Consider the following 25,550-nt stretch of genomic DNA (forward strand, 5'->3'; position numbering starts at 1 on the left):
TCAACCACCATCCCATTAGCATTACACCAGATTGGTCAGCAATGTGGTTGGCAGAGCCATCCACTGCCTGTCCTGCTGAAAACCAGCGTGCACGTCAGTTCTGACCAGCAGAGCACCATCTCCTCACCGCCACGGGCCCCAGTAGGTTATCCTTCCTGAGACTGCCTCACTCACAGCAGGGGCTGCCTGTGAACAGCTGTTTCCTTGTGTGGGTATCTCAATTTTCCAGTTGCATACACTAAAATAGAATGAACACTGCTACTATATCTTCAGTTACTTTTTAAAGAGAGCTCAGATTTTGATTTATGGTCACGATAACGTTTTGGAGGTCTGAGCAAGCAGGTGTGCCAGAAGTATTGAAGTGTATATGGATCCAAGCCCTTGCTAGTTCAGCTCTTCAGAAATGCCAACAGTGCTGTTTTGCAGAGGCCAGTGGTCTGAAATATGATCTCTTACTAAATAAAAGTTGTATTATGCAACACTGAAATTAGACATTATTTGCCTTTAGATAAATGATCTTCCATTTGGCCTCCTTAAAACACAAATTGTTGGCCTGAGCACATCTTCCCAGGCAATCTCCATCACTTAGGAGAATCCTCAGTTCTATACCTTCTCCAGGCTTGAAGATTTATAAAATATCAAAAGGAGTTTAGTCTTTAAAAAAAAAATCTATAAAAATTCTAAGAACTGGTTCTTGAAGCATACTACAGATATGGTCCTTCTCCTGATATCCTCCATGTATGCTGAGATCTATTATGTAACTATTTTTATTCCATGGGATATATGATTGTTGTTCATAAACTGAGTGGTCACACAATAAAAATGGCTACAGAATAGTCACTTGGGTTCTTCTAATCCAGAGGAAGTTCTCCAGAAAGCCCTGGCAATGATTATAGTGTAGAATCACGTTATGAATTACTACTCATAGATCATGATTACATCACCCTGTCCAGGTCCCACATCTTCTGTCAAATGTCAAAAATAATTACAGCAGGCTCTACTCTGGCTTTACTCCTTTACTCTCTCATCCCCTTCAGGAGGCTTTTTCCGTTTTGTGTGTGTGTGTGTGTGTGTGTAACTCCTAGCACAATTAATTTGACAGTTTTCACATCTCTGCAGATATCCTTGATTTTCTTGTTTGGTGATTTAAAAGGCCATCTTTAAGAATGTTGTGTACAACACTTCCATCAGTTTGATTTTCAGATACATCTTCCTTAGTTTCACACCGAAATCTTGGTAATAATTTTAGGTGTGTCCTTTTCATTCTGCTGCACATAATCTGCTTGTCTCTCTGCATGCACTTACAGAATACTGCTGGTACTGTCTTCTGAGGAAATACAAGTCCTTTTCTCTAGTTTTTACAGGTTTTAGCTTCCTTGGTGGCCAGTCTTTTTCATTCTTGAACCTGGACTTACAGTGGTTCCCTAGGCAAGCTGTGTTTGTCATCAAGCTGCAGGAGCGGCTTCCTTCCAGGGAGGAAGACAACCCCAGCCTAGGCAGGGCACAGTCCCACCATTCTGTGCATGGCAACATGGAGCTGGGCTGGTGACAATAAAAGCTTCTGCTGACTGTCCAGCAACCATCAGGCAAACACAAGGTGACAGGTCCCAGGTCAAAGGCAAGTGAAGAAGCTGGGAGCAGCAGGGGAGCAGGCTGGGCTCAGGCCCTACCTACAGCAGAGCCCAGGCAAGGCCTGGGATGGAGCTTGGATGTCCCACCTGGACCTGTGTGCTGAGGCTGCCAGCTGGGCAGGGCACTTGGGGCTGCTGCTGTGCCTGCGGCCCCATCAGCTGACCTTCATCTTCCTACTTTTTCCTCGGTGTCATCACAACGCTTTCTCTCATACTATTTCTGTCAACAGCAACTTGCCATGCACCTGTGCTTCATGCATATGAATCCAGCAGAAAATGTGAATGAAGGCAGTAGAAGAGAAGAACATGGCTGAGTTGTTCAAGACCAAAACCATTGTCTGTCACCAGCCCGTCGCAGTATCCGATGTAGAAATTTGTCAGTGAAGAAAGATAGGATGCCGACATCAGTTGGGGTATCCACCCTGAAGTGCTGGACTTCTAGTGTAGGAGAGTGAGCATCTTGCTGAGGGCAAACTCCATCTACTGGCTTTTAGTCAGATGACACTTTTTTTTAATAGCATTATGCATAGGTAGTGGAAAAGATCATTAGCACTGGAAGGAACAGAAAAACAGTGAAATGGGTCTTTTATTTAGTCAAAATATTTTTATTTAGCTGTATTTAGCAGAAGGTTTGCTTTCTTCTATCCCCCCCTCCCCAGTCTATATTATTTGCTCATCATTTCTGGTTTCTCATGCTTCCATTCTTTCGGTACAATATATTAACACCTTGCACCTCTTGAGCATTTTCCAGTTGAGGCTCTCAAAGCATTTACAGACGTGAGTTAACTAATCCTCACAACAGTCATTAGCAGTAGAGAAGTAAAATGGTCTGCATCTGCAGAGAGAAGTTAAGATCATCTTTTTTTTTCAAGCTTTTCTTTGATTTTCAGCTTGTATTATGCTGGGCTTGATGAATATTATGTATTCCTGCAGTTGTGTTTCATGGTTTTGAAGAGAAAGGCCGAGTTCGAACACTCAAAATCTAATACTATTTTTGAAAATCTTTAGTAACTTGTCGAAGGCCACACAATAAGTGAGCAGCGGAATCCAAAACTGGGAACAAGGCATCACTTCCAGTTATGTGCTATACTATGAGACATAACTCTTTGTAACTTACCTTTGGACTTGAAAACCACACTGCATTCCCTTCTCCTTACACATTATCCTCTACTGACCATTTCCAGCAGACTCCTACCTCAGGTACTTACATTTTACATTTTATCAGAAGTTTTACATGAGGGTCTCCACAGTCATCAATTGTATACAGTATACAATGCTTTTGGGTGACTGCAATGAGCCTTAATGGAAAACAAACAAACAAACCAAAACCAAACCACAAAAAGCCAACAAGCTAACAAGCAATGCACGTGGATTTTCTCCTTGAGTATTTAAAGCAAACTTCAGGGTTTATGGAAAAATCTAATATGTGATTGTTTTAAGGAAAACACGCCCTCTTCCCCAAACCTGGTTCAAACAGAAGACTAAATATTAACTTGACATTAATATAATACCTTCTTATCAGTAGTGCATCTGCATAGAGTTTCTTCATAAAAACCTGCAAATTCACAATTATGCCTTGCAAACAGAAGTACTATGACTGTTCAGGCAAACAGTAATTCTAAAATATCCATTCAGTTCATGTAAATGGTATCTTCACGTTAGCTCCATCAGAAGATACTGGCGTGGAACACAGATGAAACTTTTTCTTAGTTAGGTTAACAATGAAAATTTAAACAGTCAGACAAACACAATGCAAGTATTTTAACAGAAACAATATAAAATTTCACTGGCTTAGAAAAGATCCAAATGAGAAATCTTGGTTATTTCAATGAATTGCAAGACCCTCCACTTAAAATGATGCATTTATAGAACTATTCAGATGAATTAGGCTTTCTTCTATAAAACTAAATACTGGAATTCTGATAGATTGTGCAAGTATTTAAAAATATTAACATTTTAAATGTTAACGTTACAATTTTAAATAGCCTTGCAAGTGCAATGTTATAAATATAAAAAACCTCAGAGCTACAATTTTATATAAGTTATATGAATAAATGAAAGTGCTTTTCAAGTATTTATGTTTGTTTACAGTTGGATTCTTTTGTGTAAGTCAGTGCTCAGATGGTACAATTTAAATATCAGTCTTTTAAAAAAATGTTGGATGCATGCATTTAACTGGATGGAATAAATGGTTTCAATTGCAGAAATAGTGATAAATATTTAAATAAAGTATATACTTTGTGATAAATATTTAAATATGGAATGTTATAAAATGTGAATATATTTTTTTGTTATCTATTCAAAATCAAATAGAGATCATGTCCTGATGGGTGTGTGATAACCTGATAAAGCCATGGGAGGCCTTGAGCCATAGAATAATTTTTAATTCCATCCAAATCCCAAATTATGATATACTAAGTAGTTGTTCTTCAGTAGAGACAAAAACGTGATCATAATAGAGGCCCAATCACACCAGCTTCTGAAGAATTTAAAGGATCTCATAATCTGTGTCAAAAGCTATGGACTCTAATGAAAACTTTCCAGGACTGTCTGTTAGTCAGCCCTTGGCCACAGCCCCTCTGCAGAACACAGCCAGTGCCCATGCACGGCGCTGCTCCCTTTCTGGCTAGTCAAGAACCATTATTACTGCACTGACACAAAAAAGACTGTATTCCTGTTTGCCAGCCAGAGGAAGGGTGAGGTAAGCGGGGAGATACTTGTTTATTAGACAAGAAAAACAAAACAACCCTAAATTAATTGTTATGTATTTAAAAGTGCACTGAAGATATTTACTATTTAACCCTATATCTCGTGCCAGATTTTCATCTTAAATTATATCCACTTTGAACACTGAACATATATAAACTGATATTAGAGCATTTAGTTTGTCTTGCAGTTTGAAAAGCACATGACACAAGTCAGCATTAACACCTTTCATTAAACTTGTGGCGATGCCATAGTTTTATCATGAAGATGCAGCTTAGAAATGACGCAGTTCAGCAGAAGCCCCACAGGCTGCCATAACAACCTTTCTCCAACAAAGTGCTTTGTCATTTGCCAAAGACAAAAGTCAAACTGTTGCCCTAACTCACCACAGTGCCGCACGGGCAATTTATAATTTCCTTTCCAGATGCAGTTGGACTTTAATAAATTATAGCTCTTCAGAGTTAGGCAAATCTTTGTAATAGAAGCAGAGTTTCATGTTCCATCAAGAGTGGCCACTGTTTAGACTGGTCTCTTCATGCAGACCCGACAACGGCTGATGATATTCTCTAGTTCTCCTGCTTTCAAAGTCTGTGGCAGAGGTTTCCTAAGAGAAAGAAAACATACATTTATTTTTTTCTTTAATAAACAGGGAGAGATGATGAAACTTCGGATTTGGAATTACTAACAACATTAAAATCCTTGGCTCACTTAAGGCATCTTTGTGCTACAGAAAGACCCTAATCCTGACAAAGGGGGATGTCTAAACTGTGGGGAATTACTAGGGGAACTCCCACATGTTATGCAGCAGTTATTGTCTCCCTGGGCACTTACAGCATGGATGTGATGCATATGGATGCAGGAAAGTTTACCTGAACATTCTTCTTGGATTTAACGACGCCAACCAGAAGCTGTAGGAATTTGTGTAGTAGTTGCACGTCCCCCTGCCATGGCACTCTATGAATGGGATGGCTCGAAATTCTTCCAAACAAGATCCAGGAGATGCCAATGCTTGGCCAGAAGCTTCTGAGCCGGCACTCGTATACTGTAACCACCAACACATTTTTTATGAGAACTTGTCCATCAGCTTTTAGTAAACTGTAGGCAAAAAAAAAGAGTCTCTTTCTAAAACATACCATATGTTCTGTGGTATATTTCGGACAAAAAAAAATGAACACAGGTTAGTTTTATCAAACTTATAATGAAGCACAGAGGCCATATGAAAATTCAAGTACAGTTATGGCATTTAAGTCCCTGCAAAGGCCTTTTTCTGTTCCACGAAAAGGCATGAAACCAGTACCAAGACTAGAAAGTAGCTGGCTTCTGTCCAGTTGAGGACTACAGTAATTGAATTACAAATTAGCCAAATCCCCTATTTGTGTGTTGATATTTTTTGATCCATTGATTGCTTTTCCAAAAAAACCCCAAACAGCAAAGGCAGCATTTTCTCTGATGTTGGTAAGTGCTTGTAGAAATAGTTTAAAATAATTTGTGACTTTAGAAAATTGGCAAGAAAATATCATTTAAATTTGCTGATGTTGGAAACAAGCAAATTCTTTCAATAACCAGATGCTGCAAAAATTCATTATTTTCCAAGATTATTATTATTATTACTACTTAGGGCCAAATCCCCAAAGAGATAACAAATTTCACATTAGACCTAAAAGGACATTACATAATGCAAAAAAAAAAAAGGGGGGGGGGAATGCGGGGTTTAAATTCTGTCTTTTACCTTCATTTGCTAGCATCCCTATGACATCCCACAGGCATGGATAACAAAGATGAAGTGCTACGTCCCTTAGTACAGATACACCTTTATTCCCTTAATCAGTTCTCCCTTTGCAGACGTGTTATGAACTTTCTTCACTCATATCTCATTATGGCATCAAAAGTGATGAGGCAGCCTTTGGTAGACAGTGTACTGCATTTATTTGATTTTAGTTTTCTGGGGAGTAAAGCCCCGAGATCTGATTTATAAAAGAACTGCCTGGCATGGAAGCGAGTCAGTTATTTCTGTGTATTTGTGTTTAGAACCAGCTTAACCACTCCACTGCTGAAACCTGTTTCCTAGATCTTAAGCATGACACAGGAAAATGAGAGCCGGCAGTTATTTTTGTCAGACTAAAATCCTATGGTTCTACTTTCATCTTCTCCCCTTTTCCTCCTCCCACATATTTTTGAGTACAGATCAGAATAGTTTTTCCTATGCTTCCAGCATTGAATAGGAGTTAATAGTATTATGGTCTACTGCTTAGCAAGGGAAAAAAAACAGGAATTATAAAAAGACAAATGAGATATAAGCAGATGAAAAGGCCAATGAAAGTGAGAGGAAACAACATTAATATTTCAAGTCTTTAAATCCTTACCATAACAAAAGAAAAGCCCTTCCAGAGAGATATCCAGCCTTCTGGACATGCAGGAACTACAGCTGTTTGGCTGTGAACTGCTATTACCATTGCAGCTCCTTCACAAACAACACACCTGTAAGAAGAAAGGCACATGGATAGTAGCTACCTAATTGCAGGACTTACTATACCTGTTACAATTCATACAGGTTTTCTCTGTTTAATGAGATAAATAAATTGAAGGTAATCCAAATACCTTGCTTTGCAACTGCTTTGCAATCTTTACTTGTAACACCAGACAAAAATTGGTATAAGATGGGAATTAGTTCCAGAAGATTTGAGCTTCCTGATTTTGCTTTTACTGAAGTAACAAGCCGCAAGCTAAATTTTACCTTCATGTGCTCACTACTTTACATTGTTATGGTTTGGATCAAAATTTTGTAGCTTTATTTGTTGAGACTAGAAAAAGTAATCTTTATTTCCTAAATAAAGAAACTACGAATCTGTGCTACTAGACTGCAACGACTGGGTAGGGTAGGCTGGAAGACAGAGTGCAAAGCTTGTCTTTCCATCTTTGATTTTGCTACTCTTGGTCTTTCATGCTTTTAGAGCCTTTCCTCTTAAGATGCCCTTCATCCTTCTCAGCTCTTCTAAAGCAACTGGAGAGGCCTACATTTTCACAAGGATGTTTCGCAGCAAAGAATCTTCTGCTTCAACTTACAATGTTCTTCACCAGCTACCATAAATGTATCACATATACTTGAAAGCAGAACTTGATTTGTACTGTATTCCAAATACAAAGCTGTCTTTATTTCATTTCAGTCTACCTCTCATATATGTAACAATAGGTTTTTTAAACAATATCACTGCAATCAGTAAGATTGTCTGCCATCTTCTTATGTCAGCTATACAGATCAAGCCCTGTGGTGGGATCCTTGTCTTAGAGTATCACTGAATATCTGACATATTTAGGCGAGTAATCAAAAATTGGGTGGTTAAAAACAGTGCTTGTACTGGCTGAGATGGGGAGGTTGTTGCCTAAGATTTGCCATTGAAACAATTTATGATGCCTTTGTGGTTTCAGGCCAGAACAGCTAAAATTCTTATACTCTCACCTGCTTATATGGGGCTCTAGTGCCCTGCCAGAAATCGGTGCCATGTCTACTGGCATTACTGCTGCAGTTGACAGCCAGTATGAATAGTCATTGCGAGACGCAAAACTACAAACGTCATTGGTGCTACAGAATAAGAATGGCATGGTGGTAAATCTCTGCAGGCAGCTACCCGCTGTTCCTAAAAGACAAAAAAAAGAGAGGTAACTTGGTTACTTTAGTAACTATCAAAAGAGAAGTGTCTGCACGGTGGAATTATACAAAAGCAAAATGCTTATGGTATGAGTATATAAAAAATAAGGACTAAGAACAAAATATTTTAAAATAATAATGTATTATTGAATGGTGTCAGTCCTTGACACAGTGGCAGGAACTCAACTGCTTAAACAGAACCTTCTGGTGCCATTTTTGACACCCTAAAGCATCCCACTTCATCTCCAAAAAGCAAGATTCTCTCTCAGATCCTGTGTTCTTACTGCCAGCCCTGTGCAGTTTTTGTAAACATTTATCCTAGACATCTATCCTGAATTGACTCAGAGCAGCAGACCACTCTGGAAACTGACAGTTGAAACCAATGTTCATCTTGGACACTTGCTGTGAGTTTGGTTGCATGGCATCTTCACATCACTGGACCCTAAAGAAAATGATCGGAGAAGTATTACCAATACAGTACCAAGATCTTGTCCGTGTGCTCGTTCATTTCCTTGTACAAAAAGCAGTGAATAGCCAACATAGATCTGCGATGTCCCTTGTGGGCATGAAGGAACCTTTGTAGATTGACTATGCCGGGTAAAGATAAAACCTTTTCTTGTTGGACCAGCACTGATAGTACCTGGTGATCCAGGTAACCCTTGTAGACCTGGAAAGCCAATCAGTCCAGGTTGCCCTGTGGAAGGGAAAGAAATATGACTGTAAATATTATAGTTTTGTTTGAATTTTTTCTTCATTTAAATTTTTGGAACCACTTGAAAACTAACAAAAAGATTATCAATAAGGAGATGCAACTTGAAAATTAGTAGTATTTGTTGCTAGATGTATTAACACCTTCAGACCTAGCTCAGGTATGTGGTAAGTTATATGTAAGTTACATGGCATAGTTTCATGGAATAGTGAGAAATTTTAAAGAAACATGCCCATTTTTATGAGCAAAAAAGTTGTGAAGTAAAAATATTTTCTGATGACTAAATAAAAGTATTTAGTTCTATTTTTATGTCATAAAAAGGCACGCTGATACCTAGGGATTTCAAGTGGATGAATCACTGTGGTTAATAACAGAGGAGCACAGTCAAGGCATTTTTTTGTAAACTATTATTTCATTTGGGAATGTGCACCTTTTAAAAGTTAAGAATGTGTGCTTGTGGCCCCAATGCTACTGTAAACGTTACAACAATCTCAATACACACAAGAGGAAGGATTCACAGAAATCAGGAATACAAGTTTATCTGTAAATTCAGCAGTTTCAGTCAAACAGAGATTTTTGCTTTCCTGTACCTCTTGGTCCTGGAAATCCCCTGTCTCCTTTTGGACCCGGCAGTCCTGGTTGACCGGGATGACCAAATTGTCCTGGCAGACCTTTTATTCCTTTAGGTCCTAAATTGTAATCAAGAAAAAACAAAATCATATAGCGGTAGTTATTCTAGATTTTAGTAACTGTTAATGAATGAAGTTAAAATCCCCATGTAAATGTACCTGTGTTAGAATAAAAACAACAGCATGAATTTACTAACTTTTGAGACTGTAGTGTTACTGTCACCGTATTTCCTATCAGGATGACTGCAAGGAAATCTTGGATGTATTGCAGAAAAATATTTTTTCTCATAGGAAATGTTTACAGAAACCAAAGCAAATAGCTTTTTCTTTTAGCTTGCATCATACAATAGAAATATTTCAAATATATAACAACAAGACATAATCATCTCGTCACTGTGGGGGACTACAGTGGGTCCATGGATTCCCTGATGGAGGGCATGGGAACAGAAATTAGCCTTGAAGATATGAAGGCCTACCTGTGAGAAAGATGGGAGTAAAGGAGTATCCAGAGATGTTAAGGATGTACCCGTGAGAGAGAAGGTTGTAGAAGAGTAACATTGATGACAGCAAAAATAGCCACTGAGATTTTACTGCCGTAACTTGTAACCAATAGTGAAGAGACACATGAATTGGTAAAACTGTATAAAAATGCACTTATGGTAATAAATGGCATCTACTACTTTCATCTTGGAAGAACTTGGTCTATGTCATTTGTCCATCTCAACCACGACACGTCACGGTTTGTAATTCCATAAATAACATAGTTCATTTGCAAAACAGCTTTAATGGAAGTGTAGAACAATTCTCTAGTGCCTGCTTTGTTATGCTGGAGGCAACTGTCATTCCTGAGTGGGACACACCTTCTAGCAAGCCTGTGGCCCTTGAGGAGCTCCTGTCCTGGAGTGGAAAGCTGTGGTACTGAGAAGGGTGGCCAAGTACCCACTGCGCATCCACCTTATCCTACCTACTCCTCACTTCCCCACTTCTCACAGCTGTGGCAGGGTTCACTTCCAGTACCAGTGGAGAAGTAGCCAGCCTCTCCTTTTCCTTCATACCACCAGACTGTGACAGACACAATCACCTTGTAGCACATCTGGAGTACTTTTGTTACGTGTGGTAATTTCCCCTCAAAATGACAAACATCCTGAGCATGGTTCTGGTTGTATGAAAATGGTGAATGTTTTATTCCAAGTTTACTTTTTATTCCTTTATTTTGCTCAGGCTTATGTTGAAGGAGAAACTTACTCACTGACTGTGAGGATGGAGGGCAGGTGGAATGGGCCCAGTTATAAATACAAGATTGTTACCAAGGTACAAAGAACTATTTTAAAATACAAATAGGTATTTTTAAAGGCACATCAATTTCCTATGCAGAAGCATGTTTTCCCACCAAACCAAAATGTTCCACTAAGCAGCATACACAAACATGTACAAAGATAAAAACATAAACCACCTTGTATTCCAGGAATGCCTTGAATTCCTTGATCACCTGGTGGTCCTGGTATTCCTGGCAGTCCAGGAGGACCCTTGCTTCCTGGGATGGAGAATGTTCTCCCAGGGACGCCAGGTGGACCTAGCAGCAAAAATATAATGAAAAGCTATTGCTTTATATTAAAAGAAAGCAAACAAGCTACAAAGTAAACAAATTAACTTAAGTCAGGTGGTATTGGAATGAGAAGGGTTGGCTACCTTGCTGGCCCTTTGGTCCCCTTGGGCCTTCCGCACCTTGTGGTCCGGGAGGTCCTTGATTACCCTTTTCTCCTAAGAAAAAAAGATTGGAGATACATCTGTCAGGTTCACGTTGTAAAAACAATTGTCAGAGTGCAGTCAGTTTATAAGATGTTCATATAGTGGCTAGTCCCATAAACCTAGCATAAAATCTGAACTTTAGACTATGTCCTTTTTATCTTATGTGCTTTTGACACGGAGTTTGCAGGCCAAGGGCGACCTTCAGTGATGCTGTGAAATTCAACTCCCTTTACACCCTACTGTCAGTTGTGCTGATAACTGTTAGGAGGGTTGTATAGTTTTTCAAGTATTTGAAACTTAATAAGCAATTCCTTTCACTGTGGAAAATACAAGGTTACATCCAGATTGCTCTCCACAGTTCTGCTGAAAATTAAAAAAAAAAAAAAGTATTTTTTATAAATAAGAGCTTTTCACTTAAGAAAGTATAATTACTGTCTGTACTGTGACTTGCCAAATTAGAACAAATTTAAAATACACAATAATTACCATGGAACATAAACCAGTAGGTTAAACAGATATCAGCAATTCGGTATCACTGTAAATCATGTAATTGAAAAATGACAATATTAGAGTAATGCAGACCCCTGTGAGATTTAAGTCACTAGGAAAATGTCTAAATTAAAAGGATTTTTAGCCAGATGCTGATCCAACTAACCCTCAGGAGTATGAAATGAATGAAGCTAATGCATTTAACAGTTTGTCTGCTGATAAGATTATAATTGGGACTGTTCTTACAGCAAACAGAGAAATCAGTGCTCTGTGTTGTAATTTTGACTAAAGGCTCTTGAGTTCTATAGCTAAGAGGTTGCCAAAAAGTCACATCTAGCAGTGGTGTGGCATTTCTAATTAGTAGACTCAGTCCCAAAATCCTTACAGGTTATTAGTCACTAAAGACAAACTTGTTTTGAATTTGCCTGGAATGGAGGTCATTGAAGTTTCACCCCTTCCTCACTTTGACATCAGTTCAGACATATCCATAGGAACTAACTCAAAGAAAATGCTCCCTTAGTGCATGTTTTCATTTATAGCTGACTTACACCCTGTTCTTGATGTAGAAACCTCAAGTCTCTAGGACCACATCTGGTACTATTACACACATGCTATTACAACACAATATGTAATGATTATATTTGGCACACAAAAGTGTATGTAATAAATACCTTTTACACCTGGGAATCCACGAAATCCAGGGTCCCCTCTAGCACCAGGATAACCTGCTCGACCTTCTATTCCCTGCAAACCAGGTAACACCAAAAATAAACAGGAAGCAGCATCTGCACACTATGAAGTACATTTTATTTTTTGTTTAGTATAGTCAAAGCACTATATTCACAGAATATGTTGTAACTAGAATAATCTGTTCCTTTTGTGAGGATGTTAGAAATAGTCATATCATTGTTAATATTACTCTGTAATAGAGAATGGTGAAGGAAATGACACGCCAGAAATTCACAATAATTTCTTTATGGTCCACTTAAGTCCAGAAAAACTGCTTTTCATATCCATTTCAATATCTTTCCTCTATTAAATGTTTTTGGAGGATATGGGGATTTGTTGTTGTTATTGTTATTAAATTGTCCTGGCTGTTATTTTCATGGTAAGAACAAAATTAACAGTAAAGTAAGAAACAAACAATATTCCTTTCACTGACTTTGGGACCAGGAGGACCAGTGTCGCCAGCGGGGCCTGTTGGCCCTGGTATGCCATCTGCCCCTCTAACACCTTTGCTTCCTTTCATGCTGAGAGTGGGAAGACCAGGAGGCCCTGGAAAACCAGGAGCACCTGTACAAAGACATCAAGGTAAAGACTGCAAACAGAATTTCACATACATTACATGCAATGCAGTACAACATTCAACAACTTTAATGGTACTCATGTTTACTACCTCAGTGATTCCCAAGGAAATATACCCATTTAAAAAAAAATCAACTCATTTATCCTAGCTTGATAACCTGAGATCTGAGCGGAGTTCTTGCAGTACTCCATACCACTACCTTTCTTTAAATATCCTCCAGTTGTAGTTATGACTGTAATCACACTCATGCTATCTCACTTCTTTAAAGTTGGATCTCAGCTGCCCTACAGACCACATTCTATATAGACCATCACGGTGTTTGCAATGGTAACACTGCATTAACTGGTAAAGGAACTACCTGTTTAACTATGAAGCTCTCTCAGGGGAAGGCCCCTTTCAACCTTGAGTTCTGGACAGGCTGAGTTCTGCTTTCAAATATCAGTATGTCATTTCAAATAAATAAGGATAAACACACCTGTTCTTCCATCTGCACCGGGAAAACCTCTGTTCCCTTTTTGGCCAGTAATTGCCATGCCTGTTGTGCCCTGAAATCCAGGTAACCCCACTAAGCCAGGGGGTCCAATGGGTCCTTGATCACCCTGATGACCTTTCACACCAGGTGGCCCAGGAAAACCAGGCAGTCCCATGTCCCCTTTGATTCCTGCAAAGTATAAGTAATATGAAGAGAGCTGTCAAGGCAGTAAAACGGTATGACTGCACAGAATGTGTGCATTCACCGTACCACAAAGGTGGAATTCAGCCTTTGTTTTTAGTACAGAGAAGTTTCCAAAGCCTCCTTGCTACTGTAGAGCAAAACAGTTGTGAGAAAACAGGACTCCCTGCAAAGCAGCGTACGCACCACTCCTTTTTCTTAAACTCCACTTCAGAGACTGCTCATACAAAGGAATAAACTTGAAAAGAGGGTATAAAGACCAGAACAGGGCTTATTTCTCAATGCATGAGTAGAAGAAATGCTGCTTTGAACATCAGAACTGGAAAATCCTTTTAAACTAAATTCCAGCTCAAAGCACAAATATGAGAATAGTAAAATAAGAGACTACTCTCAAAGGGTACTTTTCTAAGGTTGATTCTAAAAGTACGAGATCTATATCTGGAGGGTATGAAGAGAGTTCAGCGAAAACAGATCAGTGGATTTCTAGCAGTACTAGAAATCCAATGGAAACCTTAACAATGGGAAGAGTCCCCTCAGTCAACTCTTCATTAGCATGAAAGGGGAGATGAAGAAAATTAAAATGCAATCACTGTGTTCATCATCATCATCTGTTTTTCATTAGAACGTACTCTGTTAATCAAATTATGTATCAAAATAAAATTTCAAAAGCTCTAGAATGTGTATATCACCTTCACAAAAACCACAGAAGTTAACTGCTTCATTTCCCTTTTACGATAGTCTTTACAGGCAAGAACTCTTGACATTTAATATACAGCACCCAATAATTGATCAGAAGCACAGAATCACTCTTGGTTTCCTTTGACACTCTTAGTGCCATTTCAAGCATCCAAAAACAGAAGGAGACTTAAAGATGAGGATAATGAATCCGGTATTTAAAAATTAAGCTTTTACTTTCTGAAAATAAAACTCACCTCTGCGACCAGGAATACCTTGAAGGCCAGGGATTCCTCTCCCTGGTGCTCCTATAAAATATTAGGTAATGTTATACTCAAAGTCCTGAAAAACTGTTAGAAAACATCATAGTTGTCTAATACTTGACACATTTCTTCAGAATTCACTGAATCAAAGTGTAAATTTTAGTTATATGTAAAATATAATTTATTGGTTATTTCCAGTTCTTCTACTCAGAAATACATATTAAATTTGTGAGTTTTTCTAGATAGTAGGAACTCTTATTGATCAGTCATATTTCAGGTACATTCTACAATAATAAGATTTGTCTTTTTTTCAGAGGAATAATAAAAAAACCCACCAGAATAAACATCTGCATTTAAGTTAGTTACTGAGAAAAATAAAAGAAATGGAAATACCTAAACCAGAAAATATGTTGAGTGATTACTTCTAACTTAACATGAAAAAACTTACTATGAATGCCTTCTCAATATCCTCTTTATACTAATATGCAAAGAAATATTTTCTCTATGAAATATGAAACCACTTTCTGTCAGAATTCAGTGGAAGACTAAATCTATCTGTGGATGTTGATGACATCAAGAACGACATTTAAATGAAAGATTTTATAACCCAAGGGCCAGGTCATGGAAATTTTCACTATTTACGTAAGTAAACACTGTGATTCATTTTATCTTATCTCCACGAAAGAGACAAGACTCCTTTAAAATTATTTAGGTTCTTTTAATCTCTTTGAGATTAAACACATAAGAACTACGAACAGTAGTACTTTGGCTCTTGCAGCGTTTAACATTTTTAGGGGAAGTTATAACAAATCACATGTGTAATAGAACAGTGACATACACTTTTGGGTTGTTAACAGCATGTACAACAATTATATAGAAAAATCTGTGAATTCTGTAAAAATTAAACCCCTTAAACTTATAAAGTTATCTTTGGCTCCACAGAAGCTCCTTATTAATCCTTCCCAAATAGTCCTTGTCAGGTTAACTATGGAAAAAAGCAATTGTAAAATACAACAAAAATATTTCAGTGGTGTTACCTGGTTCTCCCTTTACTCCTGGGGGACCAGGCATACCATCCTGACCTTGAGTACCTCTTTCACCAACAAGCCCATTTTTTCCAGGGTCTCCAACAGCACCTGTGAATTGTAATGGACCACAATATCATTTTCACCTCTATTATTTTGCATTTCAAAGGGAGAAGATATGAGTCCTCTCTATTAAAATGTAATTAGTTGAGCTACTTCAAAGATAGATGTAACCTGTGTTGGTATATAAACATTGCTGAGCCCACTGGACTTCAATGGATTTAACACCCACACAATTTTCACAGACAATAACTTTCTGTCTTTCAAAGACATTTTAGGACCCTGCCTTTGATTTAATCCGCACTGGTGGGAATCCATACAGGCAGCGGGGTTTCTTCTCCCTGGCTTTATTACAAATTCAAGGTTTCTCTAAACAGGGAGTAGAATCTGATCTTTGCTAGCTGCTGATAAGTCAGTGCAAGTTTACTGAAGTCTACAAAACTACAACGTCATAACTTTGGTGACCACCTCTGAATATAAAAGCATTCAATGTTCCTTTTGGAGACAAAGACTGGCACTCACTTTATTAAAGTTTGCATTGGATACTCGTCTGTTGCTGCGTATTTACACACTGCCCCTTACATAGTTTGAAAGATTGGATCTTTTCTGTTGTTTTAACAAAAAACTGCAACTCTGCCCCGTCTTTCCATTCAAATTAATTTTCTTCTTCTCCTCATCTAGCTACATCTATTATCCTACTTTAGGAGGTAGAACAAGCCTTTCTTACAGTTGTTTGGATATCATATCTTGAGACCTCTGGATGAAAGAAAAAAGCTTTACAATAGTGAAACAAAACTAAAACCTCTTGCCGCAGCTGAACCGATAACATTGGAAATACGCTGTTTAGATCTTAGCTGGAACCAGAGAAGGTAAACAAAGCCTTGAACTAACATAAACAGAGACTGCAACTACAACAGTTAAATTTTTAAAAGCTCAGAAGAATATCAACTGCCTCATTACAAAGAAAATAAACCAGGCGGCAGTGGCGTTGGGGAGATGCTGTATACCATACCAGGAGGGCCTGCAATGCCCTGTTGTCCTGGGCGGCCCTGCCGTCCTTTAACACCAGTATCTCCAGGAGGTCCAAGCTTCCCTGTTAGAAGAAAGAGTGTGGGAAAGGAGAAAAGGCATTCGCACTTGGTCCAGACTCAGTCTGAGAACTTTGATATCATTTCAGCTTTGGACAGCTGCAAACGATCTCTAGGTGACGTAAGCTAGTCTGGCTGCACTGACTACAAAAGAGCCATTTAGGTTTACAGCACGTGAATATAAATGTACCACTTCACAGGCACCCTGTGTAGTTTATTGAGAAATTATCTTCTAGAAGTGTGTCAACACCTCCCCACCCCTCCAAAACAAAACCAAACCTCCCATACCTGGGATTCCTGCACTTCCAGTTTCCCCTCTGATGCCATGTGGTCCTGGTATTCCTTCACGTCCTGGACGACCTTGGGATCCTTTTTCTCCTTTGCTGCCCAAAACTCCTGGAAGCCCCAGATCTCCCTGAGAAATAGCAGTTGCACACAAACAGGTGAGAATCACTTCACATTAAATAAATTACATTCCATATTTGAACAATAGAAAAAATTTACACAATTTTAAAGGTTGAGTAAGTGTAATCATGGTTTCTTATGATTTTCAGGCAAAACTTAAAGCAGAATAATATAAAGTCTTCTCATAATACCACTCATCCCTTAGACATAGCTAAGAAAGAAAGATTTCTGTAACCTGCGCAAGCCAACTTCAGTCTTTAGTTTTCACCTGCACATAGACTTCCTTTCAATTTTATTCTAACAGCTCCTCTTTTGATTCAAGCATACATTCCATACATAATATGCTGCTAGACAAAATACTGAAATACGCATTTTTTCCTAGAATTCCTACTGACTTTCACGACAGTAATCTCATTGTGGTTACCCAGCTAATACAGAAAATAAACAGATAATTTAGAGAAATTACAAGACTTTTAGTACAGTTTACAGCCTAAATAACGTATTTAACATAATCTCATATGTAAAAAGACTCCCAGTTGTTTACACCCAAAATATGTGGAGTAAAATTGTATGCAATTTACCTAACTCAAAAGAAACCCTTTTTTTTCTTAGCAATTTATATTAAGCTCATTTATATATATTGCTAAGAAAAAAATCCAATTCATCTTGTGTAATTATATTACTACACTGTCAAAAAGCAACAGTACAGTTTTAGATTACAGAACTTTCACATTTGCTATGACTATGTTTTTTTCTGTACTTGTTTTAACATACAAGTATTCCTCTTGCTGACGTTTTAAGTGCAAGTCCTTGGTCTTAATGGATTAGCAACTTTTACAGAAACAAAGTTATTTCCAGGCTATTCCATCTTTACAAATAAGAAATTCTGGCACCAAGAGAAAAAAGAAGTATAATCAACTCAAAAATTTCTCTTGAGTAATGACACAGTAAGATTTTCATATTTCTTGTCATTAATAAATCATCTGCTTTTGCAAACTCTGCAGCTCTTGCTCACGTGCTATTCTGTTTCTGTAATCAAAGGTTCTGCTTATTGCCTAATATGACAATGTTTCCATTGCCTTTATACCTTTGGACCAGGTTCTCCTGGAGGCCCAGCAGATGGGTACCCAGGGTCTCCTTTGTCACCTGGAAAGCCACCATAGCCCGGTGGACCGGGGTCACCTGATGGTCCTGGAAAGCCTGGAGATCCTTTCTGTCCTTTTGGACCTGGAATAATACAGATACTCATACCTTTCTTAAAAGGATCATAATTGCACACCACACCTCATGTTTTGTGAACTACTGCTTGTACAGTCAGATATTAATTAATATACACAGCTAGTGATTTTATTTCTAAACACTTTAAGAAAACTTCCTTACATGTAACAATATTTAAATTGAAGAAGTTTTGTTTCATTTAGAGAGAGGAAGAACTGCATTCTGCAAGTTAGGCAAATGCTGGGGCGGTGAGGTACTGCAAAGACTAAATCCCAGTCCAAGTGTTGCACAGTCCGCTTACAGTAACTGCTCAGATCTCTGCAAATGCTTCTATACAGCTCTATGAATTTGTAAAATGGTTTAATAGAAAATTACCTGGAATTCCCATATCCCCTTTGTTTCCTGGTGCACCCGGGAACCCTTGTGCTCCAGGAATCCCTGGCAGACCCATAAATCCTTTGACACCTGCAAAATGAAGACATAAGAGTCATCTTCACATGTGTGCTTGTGGCTGGCTGGTAGAGCTGTCCTGAATACAGAATCTTCTACCTCACACCTTGTCCTAGTATTTTATTATTTTATAAATCAACATGCAGTGAAAGTATAAATCACCCCAAACAACAGTCTATATTTGGAAAGAAACAAAGAGTTACCTACTCATAGCTGCTATGATTTCCGAATAGCAGCTTTTGAAATTGCTCAGTTCCAGAATTCTCAGAAAAGCTTCAGAGTTAATACAGAGACTGTAGTGCTGCTGCTGGAGCTGAATTTAAGTGCTGGCATTGAGGTAATATTATCCCTACCCTCCATGTGATACAGTAATTTTCAATACGCTAATTCCATACCTGGTAGACCAGGTATTCCTTCAGACCCATCAAGACCTGGGGGACCTTGCACACCAGCATCTCCTTTTTCTCCTCTTAGACCCATTCTTCCTTGGACTCCTAAACCAAAGTTTCATTAAAAAAAAAATTACAAAACATCTTATAATATAACTTTTATGTAAAGTTTGAAGTTTTATAACTCCTAAAGCTAACAAAGCAGAAGTGGGGCATAGGATTTTCACTCTGTGAACACACACAAACAAGACACAAGCTCACAATTAATGCCTTCTGTATGTCTCATATGGAGACAAGAGGAAGTTTCTCAAAGCTTCCGTAGGAAAATGTTTCCATAAAGAGCCAGATAGCATTAGTTAAGTATGCACAACTCATACATAGTCTATATTAATATTGCAATCAAAGGAATTATTCTGACAGTGAAGTATTTTAACGAGACTCTATTTCTTTGCAATCCAACATTTAGTTGGTAAGCATGTCCATTTCTGTGCTCACAGGCTACTAAATGTGTAAAAATATGAATGTATAGCGTATATGTATATAAGCATCTTAGTATTACTGACATTATTACTGGTTTATCATTACAATAAGAACCTTTTTTAAGGAATATAGACTTGTTAAAATGGAGATAAATATTCTGTGTAATATGCAGCTATCTCATAAATAAAAAGACAGAGCATTCAACAATCATTATTTCAAAGCCATGTTAATATTGTCAGTAGTAGAGACAGTTTCTTCCATGTTTTAGAGTTCACTGGAACTGCAACATAGATGACAACCCTAACTACTTCTGAATGACAGAACAATGAACACATACCTTTTAAGCCTTGTTCTCCTTTATTTCCAATACCAACCAAGGTCTCAGATGGTCCAGGAAAACCTTTATCACCTTGTTCGCCTTTTGCTCCAAGAGATCCTTTTCTTCCCCTTAGTCCTTGGAAGCCAGAAGAACCTGCAAGAAAATATAATGAAATTTTCTGTTCTGAAGAAACCTGTTGAATAGATACAACAATGATTGGAATATGAATGGAATGGAAAAAAAAAGTAGAGTAAAGAAGCGGTCTGCTCTTTATTTAGCAAATTGCCAGCCACTTTGACAAACACCAGTGAAACAGAAAAGGTGGTGATTCAAAACTGCTAAAAATATAATGCTGTCATTCAGTCTGTACTGCACATATCCAGGAAGATTTACCAAGACTCCAATTCTGGTATGATGTGTACTCTGGAGTGATAACACATATCAAGATGGATCACAGAATACTTCAGCAATAATGAAGGCCAATACTATGGCCACTTGCCTCTGATACCCGGGCTGCCGGGTCTTCCAATCATGCCAGGGGGTCCAGGAAATCCTAATAGGCCCATTATACCTGGCTCTCCCCTCGAGCCTGTGGAATTGAAGCAATAGGAACATTTTTGTTAGTATTTCATCAGTGAAATAGAACACTACACTATACACGTGCCTGTTATAAATGTGTGGGTTTTTTTTCTCCATTTCCACAACATTGTCAAAGCCAGTTTTCCTGTCTTTAAGCACACGAACAGCACTTACACATATAGTAACCCCCGAGCTACCTAGACTAGTAGCTGCAACAGCTGCTATCACTGACTGAAATAGCTGTCAGTGAGGACAATGTATCTGAGATGTCCACAAAAGGATGGGAGGATGTATGGGAAACACATTCCTTTCTGGCTCAGGAGCTGAAGTCCATCTGGGACATGACAGCTTCCCTCAGATGACATCAGAAGCTTAAGCTGGTGTAACTGAACAAGTGCTATGCATTTATCATTAGTTTTATAGGTTGTATAGATAAAAAGATACATACCATCTCCTTTCCACTGTATAATGGAGGATTTGATAGTAATGAAAAATATTTATTAGAGATAAGAAGCATTTAATACCTGATTTCTTTTATTCTACAAATAAAATTTGAACATATTTCTGAAAAAAACCCTACAGGGATTACCTACCTTACTTAAAGTTAGCTCTGGTTAATGTGACAGAATTTGATCGGACTCAACTCTGCCAGACTTCAGATCCAAACTTGCTTTTTAAGAAAAAGATGATAGCATCAACAAGCTATCTGTTTGAAAATGGATGCTAAGTAAGACCTACTAAACACTTTACACTTCCATTATGCTTTGGAGTTGCTTTGAATGTTAACTAGTTCACGTCCTACTGCAAGGACATTACTCTACAAAAACCAATGTAAGGTAGTCTTCTGTTCCTAGAAGACTGTTATAGAAAATTCAGTACTGTGTCATGAAAACTTCAAAATACGATCATAATTTAGGGAATGATGATTTATTTGTTTTCCGTATAGATCTCAGTAATATATAAAAGCTGTTGATGGAAAAATACAGGGTGTTTCAGAAAGATGGAGCCAGTTTCAAAGCAGAGAAATTTCAAATTGGGTCCATCTTTTTGAAACACTCTGTATTTCAGCATCTTCAATTTGGAAAAAGCATGACTGACACCTTTTTGCAGAGACCAACTTAATTTCTAAGTCAAAACAAGAATTTGGGGAATCCTTACCTGGCACACCAGAGATTCCTGGCCTTCCAGACTGTCCCTTGGGACCAGGTAATCCCGTGTTTCCCTGAAGACCTATTAATCCAGGCTCCCCAGGCTTTCCGTAGATTCCTGGGATACTCAAGCCAGGAGGACCTAGTTTTCCTTTTGAACCTTGCAAACCTCTTCCTCCTAGGCAAAATGTATGAAAGTATAGTATGGTACATCCGTCTGGAAAAATGAACCTTTATCTCTATCTTGCCATCATGAGCATAAAACTCTTCCTGAACTCTGCCTGAGGGCTAAATATTCGACCTGTAAGACCACATGTTCAGGAAATCTTAAAACAGCTGTGTGTTGGGTGAGAGTAGACAATTCTGCTCCTTCTCAGAAAAACCCACCAATTCTGCATTAATTCTCTCTTAAAAATAAATAAATAAATAAATAAAATATTCTTTTGAGATCATGAATAGCAGAATTGTGCTGGGTACCCAAATGTGTTTCTCTTGGACAAAAATCAAACACAGTATATGCAGGTACTTTGGAAAACGTAAACTGATTTTCTACCTAGCTGAGCTCTTCCTCTGTTTTGTTTCTTTAACAATCACATTGCAGCAAGGAATCTAAATTCAACCCCACCTAGGAGACATGACTGAAATATTTTTTTTCCTGTGGAATTTGGGCCAGTTTGTGACTACTGTTTGCACTGTACAGTGGAAGCTGAATCTCAGTCCATATTAATCAGTGTGCATGTTTCCTCCCATCTGCAGGAAGTGCATGTTTTAAATGGGCTCAAATTTTCTGATATACTATCCTATAGCAAATATTCAGAAACAACTTCAGCTCCCTCAGGCCATTGCAAGGCAGAAACAAAACCCAGACCGATCCAGTCAAATGGAATGTTTGATTCAGAAGGCCCTACCTGGTGGGCCTGTAGCTCCCTGGCCACCTGGCAAACCTGGCAGGCCAATAAGACATTCAGCAGGTTTCCCTGGAAAACCTGGATCTCCAGGAACTCCAGGTGAGCCACGATCTCCTAAAAGAAAGGAGACTGGATTCACAATGATTTCAGTAGAAGTTTCAGGCTTTAAGTGAGCATTGTTTGACTTGGCTTCCTTTTTCTTATAATAACTTGCTGTGCTCCTTGAGCTTGTCTCACAACAGTACCTCTCAGGCCATCATCACCATCATGTCCAGCACGCCCTGGTAGGCCTGGAAGTCCTGGAAATCCAGTATCACCTTTTGAGCCAGGAATGCCACGATCTCCCGGTAAACCCAGTCTACCTGGCTCTCCAGGAATAACTGTGCCTGGGTCACCCTGCAACACAGAGAGAAATGTAAACAATCTATGTGTACTATGTTTTGTAAATCTGCCAAAATATTTTCTCTACTGTGTGATCAATTAACTTTTTCTATGAGGGCAATTTTCTCCATTCCTGAGGATCTTTCACATAATTTTTAATAGCTCCAATTCAGCAGACCACTGGATGTTTCTTATTGACCAGCTGCAGGTTCCACACCAGAGAAGTAATTCATCTAAACTGCTTCTGAATTCTGCCCCCTAACTCCATGAGATTGCTACTGAGCAATTCAAGGCACTTCTATCCGTTTGGCCTTTACTGCATTGTGGTGCTGACTGTAGCTGTGAAAAGCTTTGGACTTGCATCTGAAAATTTGGTTGAAGTTTGTGTAAATACAACTTTACCTCATATGATATCCATATTTTTATAAAAATATTTATTTAAATAATCAGATATATCTAAGAATATTCAAAGTCAGTTATTGGGGTTTTTAAATAATTCTTCTGAACGTTGTTTTCTCTGAAGACTGGTTTTATCACAAATGTCCCAAGTCTATTCCCTGAATTGTTTTTTTTGGGGGAGACTGAACTACTGGTTGTTTCAAGTACTAGCTTTGAGTACCAGCAAGTCAATACATTCATGAAGCAGGTCAGTAGAGCTGTCATACTAGTCACTGATGATATACTTGGACCACAAAGCCCACTGCACATTCAGCTGTTCTGTGGCATCAAACACAGACTAAATAATAATTAAAAAACCACAAACAACACAATCCCAAACCCTACAATTTGTCTTGTGAAAACACACACACAAAAGAATGACATATGAGCACACAAAAAAGAAATGATGCTTTTTCAAAACATTTAGGTATTATTTTTTGTTGAAATTTGAATCCTGATTACAGAGTAGTCAAGAATCCTACATTTACACATGCCATCAGTAGATTAGCTCCTGTTAATCAGTAAGAGTGGCAGCAGTATTACCTACAACCTACTTCCTTTATGCTTGAATTCAACAGAGCACTTTCTTAAACTAAATGAATATTTACTAGTGACTGACCTCCATCAAATATGTGCTTAATTGCAATTTCTGAATACCCATCTTTTTCAAAGCTGTGGCCTTAATTTTCTGCTGTAAACAATGCAATATCTTCCTTGTGCTCTGAAAACTGAACTACCAAACATCCCAAACACTTGGAGTTCTGAAATCCTGTATCTGAATTTAAAATTTTGGCTTGAGACCCATTTTATAAAAACAATTTAATTTCATAGTTTATGCATCACTGGTCAGGAAATACAGGAGCTCCTATATTCCTCACACTTAATTTATTTGCTCAGCATCGTATTTAATGAATGGGATCTACGGAAAAGACTGTGCTGTATTTCTAACCAAACCTTTTCTCCTGGTTGTCCTAGGTTTCCAGCTCGGCCTGGATCTCCAGTCTTTCCTTCACACCCCGGTGGCCCTCTGCCTCCTGGAAGTCCTTTCTCTCCTGTAAAAGGAATTAAATGGCAGCAGAGATGCTATGGTTATCACTTTATTCTACAAATGGATATTTGTATGGATGCAGCTACGAACCTCTGACACTAAAGTAGCTTATTATGAGCTGAATACAGCCTCTGGATTTCAGAGGTGATGTGACATGCTGCATCTTGTTCCTCACATACTCACTCAGTGTTGGCTGTAACACTGCTTGGTTACTTGCTTCAAATAATAGATTTTCTTTTCTAAGTGAAGCTATTCTGATGTCAGGTCCCCACTGTTTTCTTTAACAAGCAGCTTAGTAGTAGTTTTAGTATCAGAGCTTTTTTTTTTTTTTCCTCCATCCTGAGAATTTCTTAGTATTTCTAGTGTTCAAACGGGCTTATGACTTTGCATGAAGAATGGCCAAATTCACAGTATTCAAAATGTTTTCTATTACCTGCATGCTATAGCAGGTATTCCATTGCACATAACCAAAACTAATTAAAAATCAGCTCTGTATATGTAACATACATCCAGATAAAGAGAATCCATCTTAAGTAAGTGTGACATTCGGATGAGCTGCACCTGTTTGGGCAATATTCCAGGAAGCATCAATGTTTTTCAAACTATTTTCCTGGTGACAGCTTTGATAGTTGATTCTCTGAAATGCTTCAAAATAATTCAAACTTACAATTTTTAAGCCAGAAGGCAGTAAATTACAAGAGTGCTAAACCCACTTTTCTGTCTGACTAATAGTCATCAATTTTTCTTTTTAACTTGTTGATTGTTTTTAATGTGGACTGAAAAAAAAAAAGTAGACTTTGGGTTTCTGTTGTTGTTGTGGGTTGTTTTGGGTTTTTTTGGGGGTTGTTTTTTATTTTTTGGAAGAAGATCAAAATAAGTATTTTACCTTTTGGACCTGGGTATCCAGGAAACCCAAGCCCAGGAAAGCCTGTGTCACCTGTTGGCCCTGGATGCCCTGAATCACCTTGCAGACCTTGTGCCCCAACCCTACCTGTACAAAGAAAATAAGTAAACTGTAATGTATCTCACTACGGAACACCAAATTGTAAGATTAGGCATTCTACAGTTTATCATTATTAATTAGGACACCACTGTATGTTGTATTAGAACTTAGACACTATTTCTCCTTCACAGCAGG

General features: G+C 38.3%; 1 protein-coding gene across 4 annotated transcripts in view; it reads right to left on the minus strand.

Annotated features, from left to right (window-relative positions):
- Positions 1–2,216: 2,216 nt before the first annotated feature.
- Positions 2,217–25,550, minus strand: part of COL4A3 (collagen type IV alpha 3 chain) — an 82,739-nt gene continuing 59,405 nt past the window's right edge. For 3 of the 4 annotated variants that reach the window (XM_065074018.1, XM_065074017.1, XM_065074016.1), the window contains 25 exons: positions 25,299–25,403; positions 24,319–24,416; positions 22,791–22,941; positions 22,546–22,659; positions 21,648–21,815; positions 20,410–20,499; positions 19,929–20,063; positions 19,118–19,216; positions 18,648–18,737; positions 18,142–18,281; positions 16,938–17,064; positions 16,574–16,654; positions 15,514–15,612; positions 14,471–14,521; positions 13,341–13,526; positions 12,722–12,852; positions 12,231–12,303; positions 11,011–11,082; positions 10,775–10,894; positions 9,283–9,381; positions 8,465–8,677; positions 7,795–7,972; positions 6,701–6,815; positions 5,207–5,379; positions 2,217–4,941 (listed from right to left, as the gene is read on the minus strand). In XM_065074018.1, coding sequence (XP_064930090.1) covers positions 4,857–4,941; positions 5,207–5,379; positions 6,701–6,815; positions 7,795–7,972; positions 8,465–8,677; positions 9,283–9,381; positions 10,775–10,894; positions 11,011–11,082; positions 12,231–12,303; positions 12,722–12,852; positions 13,341–13,526; positions 14,471–14,521; positions 15,514–15,612; positions 16,574–16,654; positions 16,938–17,064; positions 18,142–18,281; positions 18,648–18,737; positions 19,118–19,216; positions 19,929–20,063; positions 20,410–20,499; positions 21,648–21,815; positions 22,546–22,659; positions 22,791–22,941; positions 24,319–24,416; positions 25,299–25,403 — 2,993 coding nt within the window. In that variant the 3' untranslated portion in view covers positions 2,217–4,856. Of the gene's footprint in view, positions 4,942–5,206; positions 5,433–6,700; positions 6,816–7,794; positions 7,973–8,464; positions 8,678–9,282; positions 9,382–10,774; positions 10,895–11,010; positions 11,083–12,230; positions 12,304–12,721; positions 12,853–13,340; positions 13,527–14,470; positions 14,522–15,513; positions 15,613–16,573; positions 16,655–16,937; positions 17,065–18,141; positions 18,282–18,647; positions 18,738–19,117; positions 19,217–19,928; positions 20,064–20,409; positions 20,500–21,647; positions 21,816–22,545; positions 22,660–22,790; positions 22,942–24,318; positions 24,417–25,298; positions 25,404–25,550 lie in introns of those variants that run through there. The other variant, XM_065074019.1, reaches the window with a different exon arrangement.

This window comes from Columba livia, chromosome 9, assembly GCF_036013475.1.
Source record: "Columba livia isolate bColLiv1 breed racing homer chromosome 9, bColLiv1.pat.W.v2, whole genome shotgun sequence".
Classification (NCBI taxonomy): Eukaryota; Metazoa; Chordata; class Aves; order Columbiformes; family Columbidae; genus Columba; species Columba livia.